General features: G+C 40.2%; 1 protein-coding gene across 2 annotated transcripts in view; it reads left to right on the top strand.

Annotated features, from left to right (window-relative positions):
- Positions 1-13,608: 13,608 nt before the first annotated feature.
- PIGN (phosphatidylinositol glycan anchor biosynthesis class N) overlaps positions 13,609-15,644 on the top strand; it is a 99,356-nt gene continuing 97,320 nt past the window's right edge. The window contains exon 1 of one of the 2 annotated variants that reach the window (XM_074146243.1): positions 13,609-13,862. In XM_074146243.1, the coding sequence (XP_074002344.1) occupies positions 13,636-13,862 (227 nt within the window). In that variant the 5' untranslated portion in view covers positions 13,609-13,635. The remainder of the gene's footprint in view (positions 13,863-15,644) is intronic. The other variant, XM_074146242.1, reaches the window with a different exon arrangement.

The raw sequence follows: 15,644 nt of genomic DNA, 5'->3' as shown, positions 1-15,644 counted from the left end.
TCAAAAATATTTTGATATTCTGAATAATGCAAATGTTGAGACTCATAATGTTGGTAGTTTGTGCTTAAAGGTCTCTGCTATTTCTCTGAAACTGTGCCTGTCCCTTCCAGTTTTATGGCATGGCTTTTAACGAGAATAGCTTATATCAGTAGTTAATAGTTACTTGTGTGTTAAGTACAGATGTAGCTTTACCCGGAGAAACTGAATTTAGAAAGTATTTGTTAAGTTCGGATTTGAAGTAAAAGTAGTACAGCAGTGTGTGGAAATACTTTCAGCCTCCCTAAAAATGTGATGATGTCCCATGAAGTCAGATGAAAATCTGAATTAAACAAAACAAACTTCCAAAATCCCTTTGTATCAAAGTTTGGCTGCATTTTTCTACCTCTAAAACTGCTGTTTTGAAGCATGACTGTGAACAGTGGATATTTGGAAGCCTACCATCAAACATACAGTGAGCAAACACACTCGGGTCCTAAGAAGTCATTTAGAAAACTTGTTCAAGCTTCATGATGTGTGTTGTGTTTTTGTGAGAATGAATAGAGGGAAAGAAACGCTGTTACAGTTGAGTGAGGAGACATAATTTAGGAATAAAAGATATGACATTTTATGACACCACAAACACTAGAGAATTGAATTGCTTGGGCTTCGTTCACCCTAGTCTGGAAGATGGAGTGTGTTTCCTGGAACTGCAGGCTGCACAGCAAGCTGTTGTGGAGGAATGGTATCAGACCATTCTAAGATGGTTTGCCTTACCACGTCCCTTACCACGGTGAAGGATGGTGTAGATGGGGAAGAGAAACAGTGCACTGAAGTGAAATACGAAAATGATCGTAGTTAAGTCATTCTTGAGTTCTGAGGTCTAAAGGTACTAAATTAAAATGAAAAGCTGTTTTGCCTGAATTTTTTTAAGGTGTCTTTTATTGAAGCATTGTGGAGGTGAAGACAATAACAACTTGACATTGAAAAGGTCTTATTTATTCCCATCACTGCAGAAGCATGAGCCAACTTGCAGAGATGTTGCTATGCTGACTCCACGCTGCTGCTCTGTGCTTTTGAGGGTTGCCTGCTTCACCTTACTCCTCTTCAATTTAGTATTTGCACAGTTCTGAAAAAAAAAAAACCCCTTACATTTTCCTTATACAGCCTACTGTTCTTCAGTCATGTTCAAATATAAGGGGAGAAATAGGATAAGAGAGATTTGAGACAGACTCAAAGGAGCCAGTTCAGGAGGAGGTCATGCAATAAACTGTGGTGTTAATGGAAGGAATACAACTATTGTGAGATGCAGGCTTCAGAGAACAAAGAAGGAGTCTGAGGATGTGCTTTAGGCATAGCTGAACTAGCAGTGTTGTTGGGAGGAGATGCAAGTCCAGTCCTGGTGCCAATGCAGAGGTTGTTTTGGGAATTAGACTGGGGAAATAAACTGCAGCAAAGTTATCTTTACTCTTCCTTGCTTTTTTTTTCTTGAAGTTATTTTCAGTTGAATTCATTCTCCAGTCTGCTTAACTATGCAGTTGTACAGATGGCTGTGCCAGCCCAAGGAAGAGGTTTTGCATGGGAATAAGTGGGCAGGAGCTGAGAAGGACAGGAGAGCTCTCTGCAGCTGTACTGAATTCGTTTTCCTTGCATTATTTGTGACTGTGAAGACCTCTTGTTCTTTTAACTGCTACTCCCATGACAGCCATTTTTTTGTAAAATACCTCATAAAATATATTTGCCTTGCTGTTCTTAAGTATTTTGGAAAACATGCTTTTAATTACAAACAAGTTTCTACAGATGGTAGAGTACGGGTGAATAACTACACAGAAATGAATAATAGACTTTTTCTGTCATCTCAAAAGTAGGTGGTTGCGTCCTCCCTGTGAGCAATTACCAAGATAGGTGGACTTTGCCTTTGTATTCTTGACGTGAAACTGTATTTGGTGTCTGTCTTGATAGTAATTGTCATCTCTTTGGAATCTTCTGCCTACCAGTGTTTATTGCTCCCTTCTTTTGCCAGCAGAGAGATCAGGAAACTACACGATTCTCTTATTTGTGGTGGGAACGTGTAATAGGAGAACTGGAGAGATGCTGCCTGTCTGTGTTTTCCAGGTTTCTGGGTCTTTGTCTAACAATTTTTTTTCTTGTACTCTTAGCTTTTTTCCTACAATAAGACTATTGCCATTTTTTTGCCAAATAAGTTTGAGTGCTGGGGAGCTTCCATTTCAAATCAGCAGTGCCTCATATTGCAAAAAGGCAGAATATTGATTGTTTCCAGAAATCATTTCCTGGCTCTATTAATTATTAGAGTCAGTCAGCAGCTGAAAGTAAAGGTGTCTTACAGAAATGAAAAGTGGCTTGGCTTTGTCTTAAAAACAAATGTAAGCTCACAGAGTTTCAACAGATGGTGTTTACAGGTTGATATATCATAAATGATAATGAATGTTAATTACTGTGTTAGTAGAGATTGCTGTAGGAGCAAAAAGAACTTTTTTCTAAAGTGAATGTATTTCAGGTGGTAGTAACTGATGATTTGAGTGGGGTTTGTGCGTTATGCAGTTAGGAAAACATTTTTGATGTGCACACCTTCCAACTGTGGCTGCAAGTAGAAGAGTTAAAAGAGGAGGTGATTCCTCTGTACAAAGATTTTTTTACTACACCTCAAAGTATCCTTGGACAAATACTGTAATATACCTACATTACTACTTGAGAACTTGAATGTTCTTTTGAAGGTGATACAATCCTAATCCATCCTTTTAGTGTATCTCTGTGCTTTACTCCTTGGCTATTGTGATTATTTCTTTTTTAATAGTTGGGTTCATTTGGTGATTGAAGGAATTGGAGAATTTTTTTTCCCCTCTTGCTTATTTCTTTATGACAAAGCAGTACTTCCTGACAGCATGTTTTCAGGGTGGGATTGCCCAGGGACTCTGTCATGGTGCCGAGTCCCACGTCGCACCCAGGAGCACAATGGACTTCGTGGGGCTGGGAGCAGTGCAGGAGTCTGGAGGGTGCCTGCCTGCCATGGGTGGGGGCTGCGTGTCCCTGTCCTGGGGGGCCACTGGCCGTCCCTCCCCTCTGTGCTTGCAGGTTGTTCTTCTGAGCTGTGAGCATCAACAAAGTGTCATATAACCCATCTCATTAGGATTGCTTTCCTTAAGTGTGTTCACCTCGGGCTTTAAAGGAGTTCTTCTCAGTAGGCAACTTAACTTACCTCTACCTGTGTCAACTTTGCTGTGAAGTTGAGTAGGTAAAGATATTAAAGGTGTCATTTATGCTAGCCAGCTGAATTGTATAGAGTTATACATTATATTCAACTGGCTAGCACAATTAATAGTGCTTTTGAACTCAAAAGCTCCGAAGTACTTTTTTTTAGAAAAATGCTTTTGAAAGGATGGGTACCTACAAAGTAATTATTTGACTTCTGTATTTCTTCTATTGAGAACATAACCATTTGCTTAAAAGGTTTAGTCCTTTGTTTCTTTCAAACTGAAGCTATTGGCAAATTGGCATTCAGAGACTTATGTGCAAGATTCAACAGATGAGGCTTGTTATTATTTAATGTAATTCTTGTTTATATGTAATTGTTGATATCAGTAAGAAAATATGACTTAAAGACAAATTCTGTCAGCTTTTTTTTTTAATCCTTCCTTCTTCATATTAGCTTCTATGGAACATACTTTAAGCACTGTTCGGTTTTTTTTATAGTGTGTTTTCTTCTGTGTGTATATATAGAATATATTTGCAAGCTGGTTTTGCAAAGCTAGCTCAATGCAGCTGAAAGTTGTTCTTTTTCCATCCTTTTCCCGTGTGCTCTACCTTCATATTTTCTGTATGACTTTAAAGAGTTTAATCCTTGTCCCTTTTATTGCTAAAGGGAGGAACTGTGCTGCTTTCATTGGTGCATGTGTTTGCGTAGTTTTATTGCAAATATCTTTTAAAATGCCTCGGGGTTTTCAGCCTTAGATTGACAGGGAGCGCTGTGGCAAGCTGTCTTTCATGAGCTTGCATTCTCTTAAGGGCCGCTTGCCCCTTGACCCAAGCAGCCACAGCAGTTAGTGGGTTGGGTTTTGTTAGATGCTCCCAGGCTGATGTTCTTTCTCCAGAAGTAACCCATGAAACTTGTAGTACCAAAAAAATCTGTCTACAAGATCTCCAAACAGGGCAAAGAAAAAACAAAGACAGAAAAAAGAAAAAAAAAAAAAAAATCCTTCTTTTCTTCAAGAATATAGAAGTTGCCCAAAGTAATGCAAGACACTTTTGGCAGCACAAAAGAATTAAACAGTCCATATTGAGATGAAAATGTGATATTAAGCTATAGAACAGTGGTGCTTGAAGAAAACTTGCTGATAGAGTATTGCTGAATGACTCTGAAGTCAAGAAATACTCCAGAGGATTTGCAAATACCTGGGAAAACAGGCATAGGCCCCCAAAATGCTTTTACCCAGTGAAATACCTCATTCACAGCAAAACCACACAATAAATACAGGGTTTATTGTTGCTGGGTTTTGCTTCTTCTGAGTTCTGCATTTCTGGCTGCCTGCATACTGAGCAGATGTAATGCTGAATTTTACTCTTTATTTTTTCTCTACTTGCCTAACAAGTGTTACCAAAGGGTGATGCTCTTGTTTCCTGTTTTGTGCCTTGAAGCAGTCATTGTTTCTTAAAGAAGCATCTTTTTGTCAGTGCTATCATGTTGTCAGTGTTGTCTCATGTATGTTTTTGTGCCTGGGAGACTTGTGGATACGATTTCCCATGTTTAGAGGATAATTCAGGGAAAGTTGCTTAGGCTAACATTGGGGTAACTGATTTGCAGTATGTTCAAGTATTAGGACACTTGATGTTTCCTTGGCTCCTTGAAGGCCATAGTAAATTTCTCCTTGGACACTTTTGGCAAAAGACACTATTCTATGCAAGCAGAGTAATTTTGCTTATCAAATGATGTTAAAATGAAATTAAATATTCTTTGTGCTCTTTGCCTCAGGTTTGGATGTGCTTTGCTGAACAGCATTTAAAATTTAAAACAGATGTCATTTGTTATTATAATCCCTAAAATGCTCAGTGAAGATGTTGAACATAAAATAATTTTAAACAGATGGTTTGAATTACAAAAGCCACTTCAGTGCAAGAGCAAGTGGAAGTACTGTAGTTGCAGTTCCATTGTCTGACAGAGCATGTTATGCCTCAATAGAAAAAGGAAATGAAATTTTGGAAGGGAGAAAAAGCGACTTGATCATTATCCCACTTCTATTCATACTATGATTATACAATGAAGTCAAGATGAGGATTTTGTGTTTCCTATGTTTAAGTACTGTGTAAAGATATGAGAGAGAGTTACTCTGAGACCAGGTGGTAAGTCTCTTGTATAAATTAATTTGTGCAGTCAACAGGTCTATGTGCTGTGACAGCAGGAATGACTTGATTGTATTTCTTGACTAGTGTAACTCTTTAAAAATCTAAATTAGTAAAAGAATAGAGTAGGAACTGCTAGTACCATCTTAGATGATGTATAACTGCCATACCATGCAAACTACTGTCACTTAGACCACACAACTGCCACTTTGCTCCCCTCCCCTAAGCAAAAGGATCATTCTTTTATGTACAGACAAATTGTACTGTCACCACTTTGACAGTTTAAATTACAAGATACACAACACTGTTTAGTTGAAAAATGTATTCCTCAGCCAGAAACTTAGCAGAAATTCCTGTCTACTTTTTTTTTCCTGTAAAAGATACTTACCAAGGCCATTCAAGCTTATTGAAAATGCATTTCCAATGGATTTTCTTCATCTTAACCAACAGACTTGACAGTATTAGTGAAGCATGGTCCCTCTAAAAGAAATGACTAATGTATTTTGAGTTCCCTGTCTTGACACTTTATTATCCTTAAAAAAATATTCCTGCCAATGGGGCATATGCCACGTAGTATTTTGTATATGTTTTACTGCATATTTGAAGAAAGAAAAATGTAAAAGGGAAATGTTACATTTCTCACAAAGAACTATATTGTATTACAGTACAAGTATGGTTTTCTTTGCCTTATAAATAATGCTGAGAGATTATAACTTGAGGAATGCAGCTTAGATGCTGATTACTCTGGGGAAATGGGGGCTGCCCTTAATTATGTCAGCCTTCACGTTAAGCACCAAGGGACCTGATCCAGCTTGGGGCTATGGATGTGGGTTCTGTGGCATGAGTGAGGAAAAAAAAAAAAAAAAAGAAAGAGGAGAAGAATAAAATCTTGTCAGCAAGTTACAGATCTACTTGAAAAGAAGGAAGAGCTCGTGTGAAATAAACTGCCTGCTTCTTGTCTCTGATAGTTGGGCTTATGTGGTTTGTTGCAGTTGTCTTGCTTCCCTGCCACTGTCACAGTCTGGGTGTTTTTGTCCTTGCTCCGACATGACTATTGGTGAGGAACTTCCAGCTAATAACAGGGGAGTTTGTATTGTTTTGATAGGTGGGAGTACAAAGAAAGAGGGGGTCTCTTCACCCCATCTGCCACCAGCTGGGAGCTGAACTTTCTGTCTGAGGATTCTAAAAAAAAAAAAAAACCACCAAAAAAAAAACCCCCAACAAAACCAAACCTTCTCTAATCTGTGCAAATCACTTTATTCTGGAAAAATAAATAATTGCGGTCAGGAGATCCTTGCTGCTTTTCTTTCTTTTAATCTCCTAGACTTTAAGAAAGGTGTCTGGTAGTTCTGCCTTGTCTCTCAGAACGATTGCTCCCCTGCATCTGCTTGCTCTCTTCTCTGCTCATGTACAGCATCCAGTGAAGTCAGAAGATCTGAAGTCTGCTGAAGGCCCTGGCATAGCCAGGGCAGTGCTAATTTTCTACTTGCTCTGTTCATGGGGACAACTCGTATTTAACAGGCAGTGAGTAGCTTGGTGGATCTTCAGTACTTTTCTGTCAAGGATCCGAAAAGGGTCTTTAAAAATGCATGCCAGCTTTGTGTTGCTGGCTCCAAATTGTTTGAACATGGAATAGCTTACTGGGATGGCTTAAATACTGACATACTGGACGTTGGACAGCATCGTTATTGGCTCAGTGTTTAGTTTAGGAGGTGGTGACAGAAGGAGAGAAAATGTAGAAAGAACAGAATAAATCTGAGTCTCATACATAGTTTACTAGTTGGGCTGAGTCTGTGGAGGAGGTGAATTGGCTGTCTGAGTGTGATATGTTTGTTGGACAGTAAGAAATGATATGTGGCAAATAGGTTGCAACTTGCCCCTTTATTATCTACAAGACTAGAAGCTTCTTTCTCTCCTCTTGGTGTGGTAGGCAATGGCTTAACAGAATTAAGTAGAATAATGCAATCAGGATTTGGGCAAAGCTTGCATTTTGCTTTGTGAAAATAAGGACTGTGGGAGGTAGCACATGAAGTCACTTTTTATGGATTGCCTGGGAAAGTATCAGAGGACACAAAAATGCTGAGATATCTTTGGCTTAAGTTTTCTTGACAGAAAGAGGTAAGATATATTTTCAAGTGACAGTTTGTTTATCCACTTTTTGGATGGCCAGGCACCTGAGGGCAGAGGCATTTTTGCACTAGTAATAAATACTTAGATCTGCCTCCTTGTCCTCCAGAGTGAAAAGGGGTGGGTGTGGGTCTGTTTAATACCTTTCTATTTTTCTTCTCTTGACAGGCTGTGGCTTTTGCTTTTTCTTATAAGCTAGTACTTAATCCACTTTTTTCCTTTTATCCTTATTATTTCTTCCTTTTAGCATGCCTTGTGAGGTTTCTGCCTTGAACCATCGAGCACCAGGCTCTATAGAGAAATTTGCTCATGATGACCTCTGTAACAGAGCAGGGAGACAAAAGCTAAAGGACTTTTTTTTTTCCTTTTTTTTGTGGTATCCCGTAGCCGCTGGATTTCATTTCTGTATCTAATCTGAGATACAGAAAAATAGTTTATAGATGTTTCCTGCTAGGGTAGATGCATACACAGTGCTAGGTGTGCTTTCTCTGTGCCTAGAAGACATGAAACACTGTAAGTTTGAGGGATGTCTGAGCACCCAAATTTTACTGGGTTAGCTGCTCTCTCCTCTTCCCAGCCAGAAAAGCATGCCAGGAGGCTGCTGGGCACCAAGGAGTCTGATACTGATGCTTCCATTTGCAGCTCCCCCCGATGTCAACAGACCTGCCGGAACACCTATGAGATGCTGTTCAGCGTCTGGTTCCCACATTGGACCTTGCAGGTTCAGACTGGCTTTTGAACGACCCTGTCAAATGGTGATGCGCAAGCATAAAGGGGGAAGAAAAGAGGAGTGGAAGAGGTCTCTGTATGGTAGAGGACTCAGATGAGTGAAGATCTGTGCATTTTCAAATGTAGAGGTGCTGTCAACTAGGTTCAGCTCTTCCTGCACTTGTTGTGTGGAGGCTGTGTTCACAGCGAAGTGACATCCCTCCTTGGACTTGCAGTCTGAGACTTTGCATTACATCTTTGAGCACACATACCAGCCGATGATTCTACTCCTCTTGGAAATGGATGGGGAAGAAAAGATATAATGCTAGAGCATATCATAGGCAGAAAAAACACAGCTGTCCTAGGAGATGTACACTGAGGTTTTTCCACAAATCTTGTTTTTCCTTAATCTCCTTTCTCTGACTCATGAAGGTCATGTCCAGATCTCATAAGGTGTTTTGCTTTCCCTCTCCGTGTTGATGGCCCCTCATACAAAAGTGCAGTGGAGGAGAAATGACAACAAGTATGCAATTTCTACTTGAAGTGAAAGATACTGATCTTTTTCTTCTGTTTGTACCACAAATGCTTGTAGCCGCAATTACACAGCACAAACGCTGCTTAGCATTAATCTTCCTTTACTATGGAGGTCCATTCACAAATCCCAGAGGTCCTTCTGTCTTTTACCTTCACTTTCTTTGTTGATGGTTTACCTTTCATGGTTCAGTGATGCATGGTAAATCAACTTTAATAGTAGAATACTGGGAGATGGATGACTGCTCCAAGAAGAGATGTTTTTGCTCTGTTGCCTTGGCATCCATTTAACTAATGTCTTTTCATGTCAAGTAGCTAGAAACGCATGGACAAAAGTATCTTGTTCACAGCAGAACGAAAGGTGGTAGCCCATCCTAGATTTAAGAAGCTAAAATACCTGCAATTGTGGATTCAAGTGACTTTGGCATTTCCAATTAGGGAAGAGGGTTGTCCTCCGATTTCCAGGATTTGTTCTAACACATGAAATCCAAAAGCTTAAAATTAAATGTTGATAGCGAAATGCTGGTGGTCTGGCCTTGTCAGCTCTGTCAGCCTTAACTTGGATTGTAGCTGGGGTGACTTTTTTATCTCTCTTTCTAGGAGGAGATAAAATACCCTCATTTTTCTTACCAGTGTAGGTATAAACTGAAGAAGACTTCTGAATGATACCACTGATGCTCTTTTTGATTTTATTTTTTTTTTTGCCTTCCTGTCTTGCTGGCTTTTTTAGTTAAAAGAACTGTATAAAGCACCAGTTGGTAGCAATTCAGCCAAGAAATGAACCACTATCAGCCAAGACCTGTTGCTGCACAGCAGTGGATCACTCAGACAAGCTCTTTCTCAAAACGCAAACTGTTTTTTTATGAGAAGGAGCTGTTTCAGCCTATCATTCAACTGTCTACCCCTGTCTGTCTTCGACCGTGGGACTTTTAAGTTCAGAGGGGCCTAGTGAAGGCATTTGACAGAGAATACTTTACTTTATTAATATCTGAATCTTTGTTTCCAGGTGTGAGTATTTGTCAGGCCTCTGATAAGTAATTTTGTAATTCAGTGAATATGAATGACTGAATGTGTTATCTTGGTTACCATTTTTATCTGCATTAGAGTGGCTCAGAACCTGGTCCGTACCTATGCTGGTTGCAGTGTCTGTCACAGATAGCATCCCTGGGAGACCCTTCTGGCTGTCTTCAGTCTCTAGGAATAGCTTTCTGGAAATTAACTTGCCCATTTTCGTTCGTGTTGCCATACTTTTTAGGGAAACCAATGTTTCCACATCATGGGTGAAAACAGAAACTTAGCTCTGCATTCAAGGACCCAAGCTTTGCCCTTCCCCTGAGCATCATCTCCCTTTGAGAGGACTAATGTGCACAGTCATTCGTTGTGATACAATCTTAGTGCTCTCTCCCGCTGGCCCCTTTCAGCTGTTAGAGAAGAGGATCTCTATAACAAATGTCATCCATGTGCCTGCTTGCTATTCTTACACCCTTCTCCATAGTCAAATGTGTATCAGTATTGCAGGCTGAGAAGAAATAAGGGTGTGCTCCAAGTGGCATAGCATGTGTTGAGAGGAGTTGACATCGAGATGTGAATGGACCTGTGGAAAGTTGGGTCCAAAAAAGCCTTGGTCTTGGGTGTCTGCCCTACAGGGGTTTGGAAGACCCAGAGAAACTCAGGCAGTGATAAAGACCTTCCTTTTCCATTGAAAACCAGTTACGATAAATGTGTTGTGCTTCCGTGATACTTTGGATGTTTGAAGAGGATGTATTTCACAAATCAGCTGTTTTAAATGAACTTTAGGCGCTTTGGGCTGGCAATGACCAAGCTGTAACTTGATCAAGATGAAAAGGTGCAGGAGGTCACTGATGCCTCTCTAGAATTGCTGTGGACTGTATTTAAACTTTGTTCTTTGAGCGGGAGCCTTCTCTAACCACAGACCAGTGCTCATTTGCAACACTTCTCCCTGTGGCTTAGTAGTTTGAAAGCAGGACTGCTATTAGCAAAAGGCACCAGGTGCCATGCTGGCATTCAGCTGAGATGCAGTTAGGAGCTTTTCAAACACTTTATACCTGTGGGAAAGAATTTGTAAGCCTGAGGATAGGATGCTCATCACAGTGTTATGTCACAGTGATGAAATACAAAGTCATGCGTTAAAGGAGCAATGTAAGCTAAACTAGAGGCAGAAGAAGCAGGTTGATGCATCCTGGGCTGCATCAAAAGAAGCGTGGCCAGCAGGTCGTGGGAGCTGATTCTACCCCTCTGCTCTCATGAGATCCCACCTGGAGTACTGTGTCCAGCTTTGGAGTCCTCAACACAGGAAGGACATGGACCTGTTGGAACAGGCCTGGCAGAGGGCCACAAAAATGATCAGAGAGCTGGAGCACCTCTGCTATGAGGACAGGCTGAGAGAGTTGGGGCTGTTCAGCCTGGAGAAGAGAAGGCTCCGGGGAGACCTTATAGCAGCCTTCCAGTACCTGAAGGGGGCTTCAGGAGAGATGGGGAGGGACTCTTTATCAGGGAGTATAGTGGTAGGACAATGATTTTAAACTGAAAGAGGGGAGATTTAGATTAGATACTAGAAAGAAATTCTTTACTGTGAGGGTGGTGAGACACTGGAGCAAGTTGCCCAGAGAAGCTGTGGATGCCCCATCCCTGGAAGTGTTTAAGGCCAGGCTGGATGAGGCTCCTGGTCTAGTGGGAGGTGTCCCTGCCCAGGGCAGGGGGTTTGAACTCTGTCTTTAAGGTCCCTTCTGACTCTAACTGTTCTGTGATTCTCTGAGGGACGTGGCAGAAGCAGGTGCTCTGGGAGCTGCCTGTCTTGAAATCATATGATGGTGACGAGCAGTTGGATATACTGTGCCAGATGAATAGTCTAATGTAATGTAGTCAAACTGTAGTTGCAAAAGAAAGTCTCTCTTTTTTCTTTAAATTCTGTAGATCACTACAGCCTAAGCACTAAATTTGAATTGTGTTGCTTGCACTCTTTGCTGCAAGCAAGGGCTCAGGCCTGGGGAGAGTTAAAGCAAAGAGGAATAGTTAGTGCTGAAAACAGATTAGGTTACTAATACTTTAATGAGAACAATTTAGAATATGTTAAGCTGTAGAATTGTAGCACTGGGAGTATACAACAGCAAGTATCTGATTGAAGTAACTGCTTTGTTTAGTAGAGTGTTTAGTCTCATCAGTTTAAGGCATGAATAGCTTGGATTCTCTTATCAAACACCACTACATCAAAAGAGAAAGCCCTATGGAAGATAAAACTGATTGAATAAAATGAGTTCTGGCGTTCAACTTAATGGTATTTCTGTGACTGTGGTTTCATGTATTGTAATTCATGCAGGAACCCAGAGTTCTTAAAAAATAAACAAACTGATACTTACAAACATTCCAAGTCTGTCTTGGAATTTCACTTGTAGACATAAAAGCGTGTAAGTTCCTGATTAATGAAAAATTTTTGTTTGATCACTTAAGCATGACTATTAGGTGTCTTTTTGAAATGTTGTATTTAGTTATCTCAATCTTGTTACATGGTTTTCTGTCCAAATCTCTAAAATGAGAAATTACTGTATTAATGTTTCTGATTAGGATTGGAGTTGTTGCATCTCTGTTTCAGTAGGGAAAATGGGTGGAATTGGAAGTTATGGTTAAGTTGCATACAGACCTGAATTTTCTTTGGATTAGTAAGCAAAAATATATATTAACTTTCAAATATTTTTTTTTAGTGTGGGTTTTTTTTTTCTATCGTTTTCCTTACACTTTAAAATTTTTATTGTAAAAAACATCTTTCAGAGTTTTGATCAGAGTTAAGGTTATGTGGTGGTTGGCTGTGTCCAGCTACTGGAATTCTGCAAGGAACAAGATAAACTTAATATATTGTCATTTAGAAGCACTAAGTAGATTCTGAAACAAAGAGTTTATTTTAGAGGTGTGTATTTACATAGGTAATTGAATATCTGAACCTTCCAGCCTGTTACGAACCTCTGTTTCTAACCTGGTGAGTGGAGGTGTTGCTTTGTTAGGGTTGATAATCAGCTAATATTTGAATAACTAAGTTAGCAACCTGGGCAGCACTAATAGTACTTTGTCAGAACTAACCCTCACTCGGCTCAGATCCCACACTTACTTGAGTCAATACACATATTTGTGTTGCCTTCAGTATGCATCATATGAACCCCTCAGTACTTGTGGCAGACACACACATTTCCAGTGTACCTATTATTAAGCATATTTGTATTCCTAACCTGACTTCAGAGGATCTCAGGGCAGAAAAAACATTCAGAAAAGGAGTATCATTATCCATGAAACATAATCCTCCAGCTGTTGTGTTTTGTCATCTGTTTTAGAAGAGGAACCGTGTTCTGCACTGTTGCACAGCATCTTTTTTCCTTTAAAAGAAGTTTCTAGGCAGAATATAATGACACCAGAATTGATAGTGAGCTTAGAAAAAGCAACTTTGGATGGATGTTTGCTATAGAATGACTTTCCCTAACTATCTTTGGCTTGTGTTTGCCTAAACAGATCTCAACGCTGTCATGCAATCAGCCGGCAGAGGGTAGTATGTTCATGGAGACATTGTGTTGTCCAAGTCTTCTGTCACTGATGTAGGTAACAAAAGCAGCTGAATATCACGCAAACTGGCTTGATTTAGTAGCCTTTTGAAGCCATCTGGTAACCCACTGAACACCAGAGATGAGCTCCTGAGACATGATGACTGACATGAAAGTCTGAATTAGCCATGCAGTGACTTGTGATCAAAGCTTCTGGGAAAAAGCTTGTTGGAAGCAGAGATTGATTATGTATCCTGGGTAATGACTGTGTTTATGGTACTCCTGTTTTATAATAAATGAAATAAATATTGATTTTGATAAGTCTCATCTGCCTAACTTTATTTTTCTCACTCTCTCTTAGTGTTGGACTTTTCCTTGCCAGCCTGCTGCTGCCATGGGTATACTTGTCTTCATACTCGCTGGTCTCCTTGTGCATTGTGTGTTCTTGGTGTCCATTTTTGAAATCTACTTCAGCTCTCCCCTGGTTCACGGCATGACCCCTCAGCAGACTCCGCTGCCACCTCCGGCACAACGTCTCATACTCTTTGTTGCTGACGGACTGCGGGCAGATTCACTGTATGAATTGAACGGCAGCGGTATGCCCCAAGCACCTTACTTGCGGTAAGTCCATCTGAAAACGCTACTGATCCAGAAGACTCTGCTTTTGAGGCTGCTCTATGTAATGTTGAAAAGACAATAAGTGGAACAACAGCAGCCGTGGTGGCTTGAGTACTGCCTTCCCTCTGCCCTTGAAGAAACTAACTTTGCAGAGTTACACTCTGCAGACATGCATGAATTTGAGTTGGTGTCCCTTGTTGTCAGTAAAGCTGCTAGACTGTGAACAGAGTAAATTGAGTCAATATTGTCCTCTGAAAACTACAGCTAGCTAGTAACTGAGAGGAGTGTGAACTTTCTCCATTCACATCAGCGTGGTATCAGTTCTGAAGCCTAACAGAGTCGTTAATATAAACTGTAGTTCATTAATGTGCTTGTCTTCTAATTCTAAGCTACTGATGAAGCTTTTTAAGGAGTGATTAAAAAGGATGGCCCGAATGGATCTAACAGCAGGCTGCCACTTCCTATTTGTTCCATCCTTCCTGCATGCATGACCCTGCTGCCTCCCTTGTGCTCTCTAGTGTGTGTCTGATTGCTTAAGGGAATGATTTGGTTTAAGATTGTGAAAAACTAATCATGCCAAAAAAGAGTGTTAGAAGTCGTATCCTTGAGTGCTTGAAACTAATTTTCACCGACCTTTGCTGTTTCCTTGTAACAAGATAATTATTTGATCATAAAACAAATAATTTCTTCAGCTAAAAAAACCTGAATAAGACTACTTTTGTGTAATAGCACTGGTCTGGCTTGAATATCAGAGGAAACGGGAATAATCAATCATCTGAAGCTGCTAGGGCATTTGCAGTCTGCTACAGAAATCTGAGGAGCCCTGGCTACAGCATTTGCCAGCTTATATGGCATTACTTGTACCTGCTTCTCCTGTTATTAGTGTTTTTGTAAGGTGTTGTCTGCCACTGTCAGATGTCTGCCACATCGGTGTGAGTTTTCCATGTTGTCTTTTAGCAGTGAACTTCACACTTCCTTCAGAGCAGTTTCTTCTCTTAGCAGTAAAACCGTTGGTCTTGTGCACTACCAACAAGGTGTGAATGCTGTAATGGCCCCATCACTAGGAGCAGTGGTGGGTACTGGCTAGGAAAGAGTTATAGTGGATATTTTTGCCATTAAGTGGTTTGACTTTTTCAGTTTCAGCCATTCAGCATTATCGTGCCTATCTAGAAATAAAAAGTTAAGCCATATATTAGCTTGTCCAATGTTGGGAAATTTGCACTTCTGCTATCTCTGCTTTACCTTGTTCGTGAAGTTACAGACTTTCTATTTCAAAATCTGTAGAAGTAAAACATTGTCACTTGTGCTGAAAGTACATGGGTGAATGGAGGGGTGGAACTGCCGTGTGATAAGCAAAGATGCTGGTAGGTCCCAGAGTGAAATAAAATGCCAGCAGAGATTTGCAGGGCAATCTGCATTTCTCCCGTTGTCACTCATTCTGCATATACATGCTCACACATATATATATATATTTATAAGTGAGACATAATGAAAAGAAAAAACGTGGCATGTTATGCCTTCTGAAAGGCGAAGGGCCAGGCAGTCCAGGGCATATCTTTGGCTCTATTATGTATACTGATACAATTTCAAAGCAAGATGCTCAGCATTTTGTTTCCGAACCTTTGAGCAACACAACTTCTGTAAGTTAGCCTTGTAAATGGGTTGACAAGATCAAATTTTGGTTGCTGGGAGTGTTTCCTTTTTTATTCTGCCAAGTTATTGCTGTATGAGCTTTCTTTTTTCACTAATATTAACCCAAAGTACATGCAATTTAATATAAAGTTC

The sequence above is a fragment of the Numenius arquata genome, chromosome 4 (assembly GCF_964106895.1).
Source record: "Numenius arquata chromosome 4, bNumArq3.hap1.1, whole genome shotgun sequence".
NCBI classification, from domain to species: domain Eukaryota; kingdom Metazoa; phylum Chordata; class Aves; order Charadriiformes; family Scolopacidae; genus Numenius; species Numenius arquata.
This window is presented reverse-complemented; position numbering and strand designations above follow the sequence as displayed.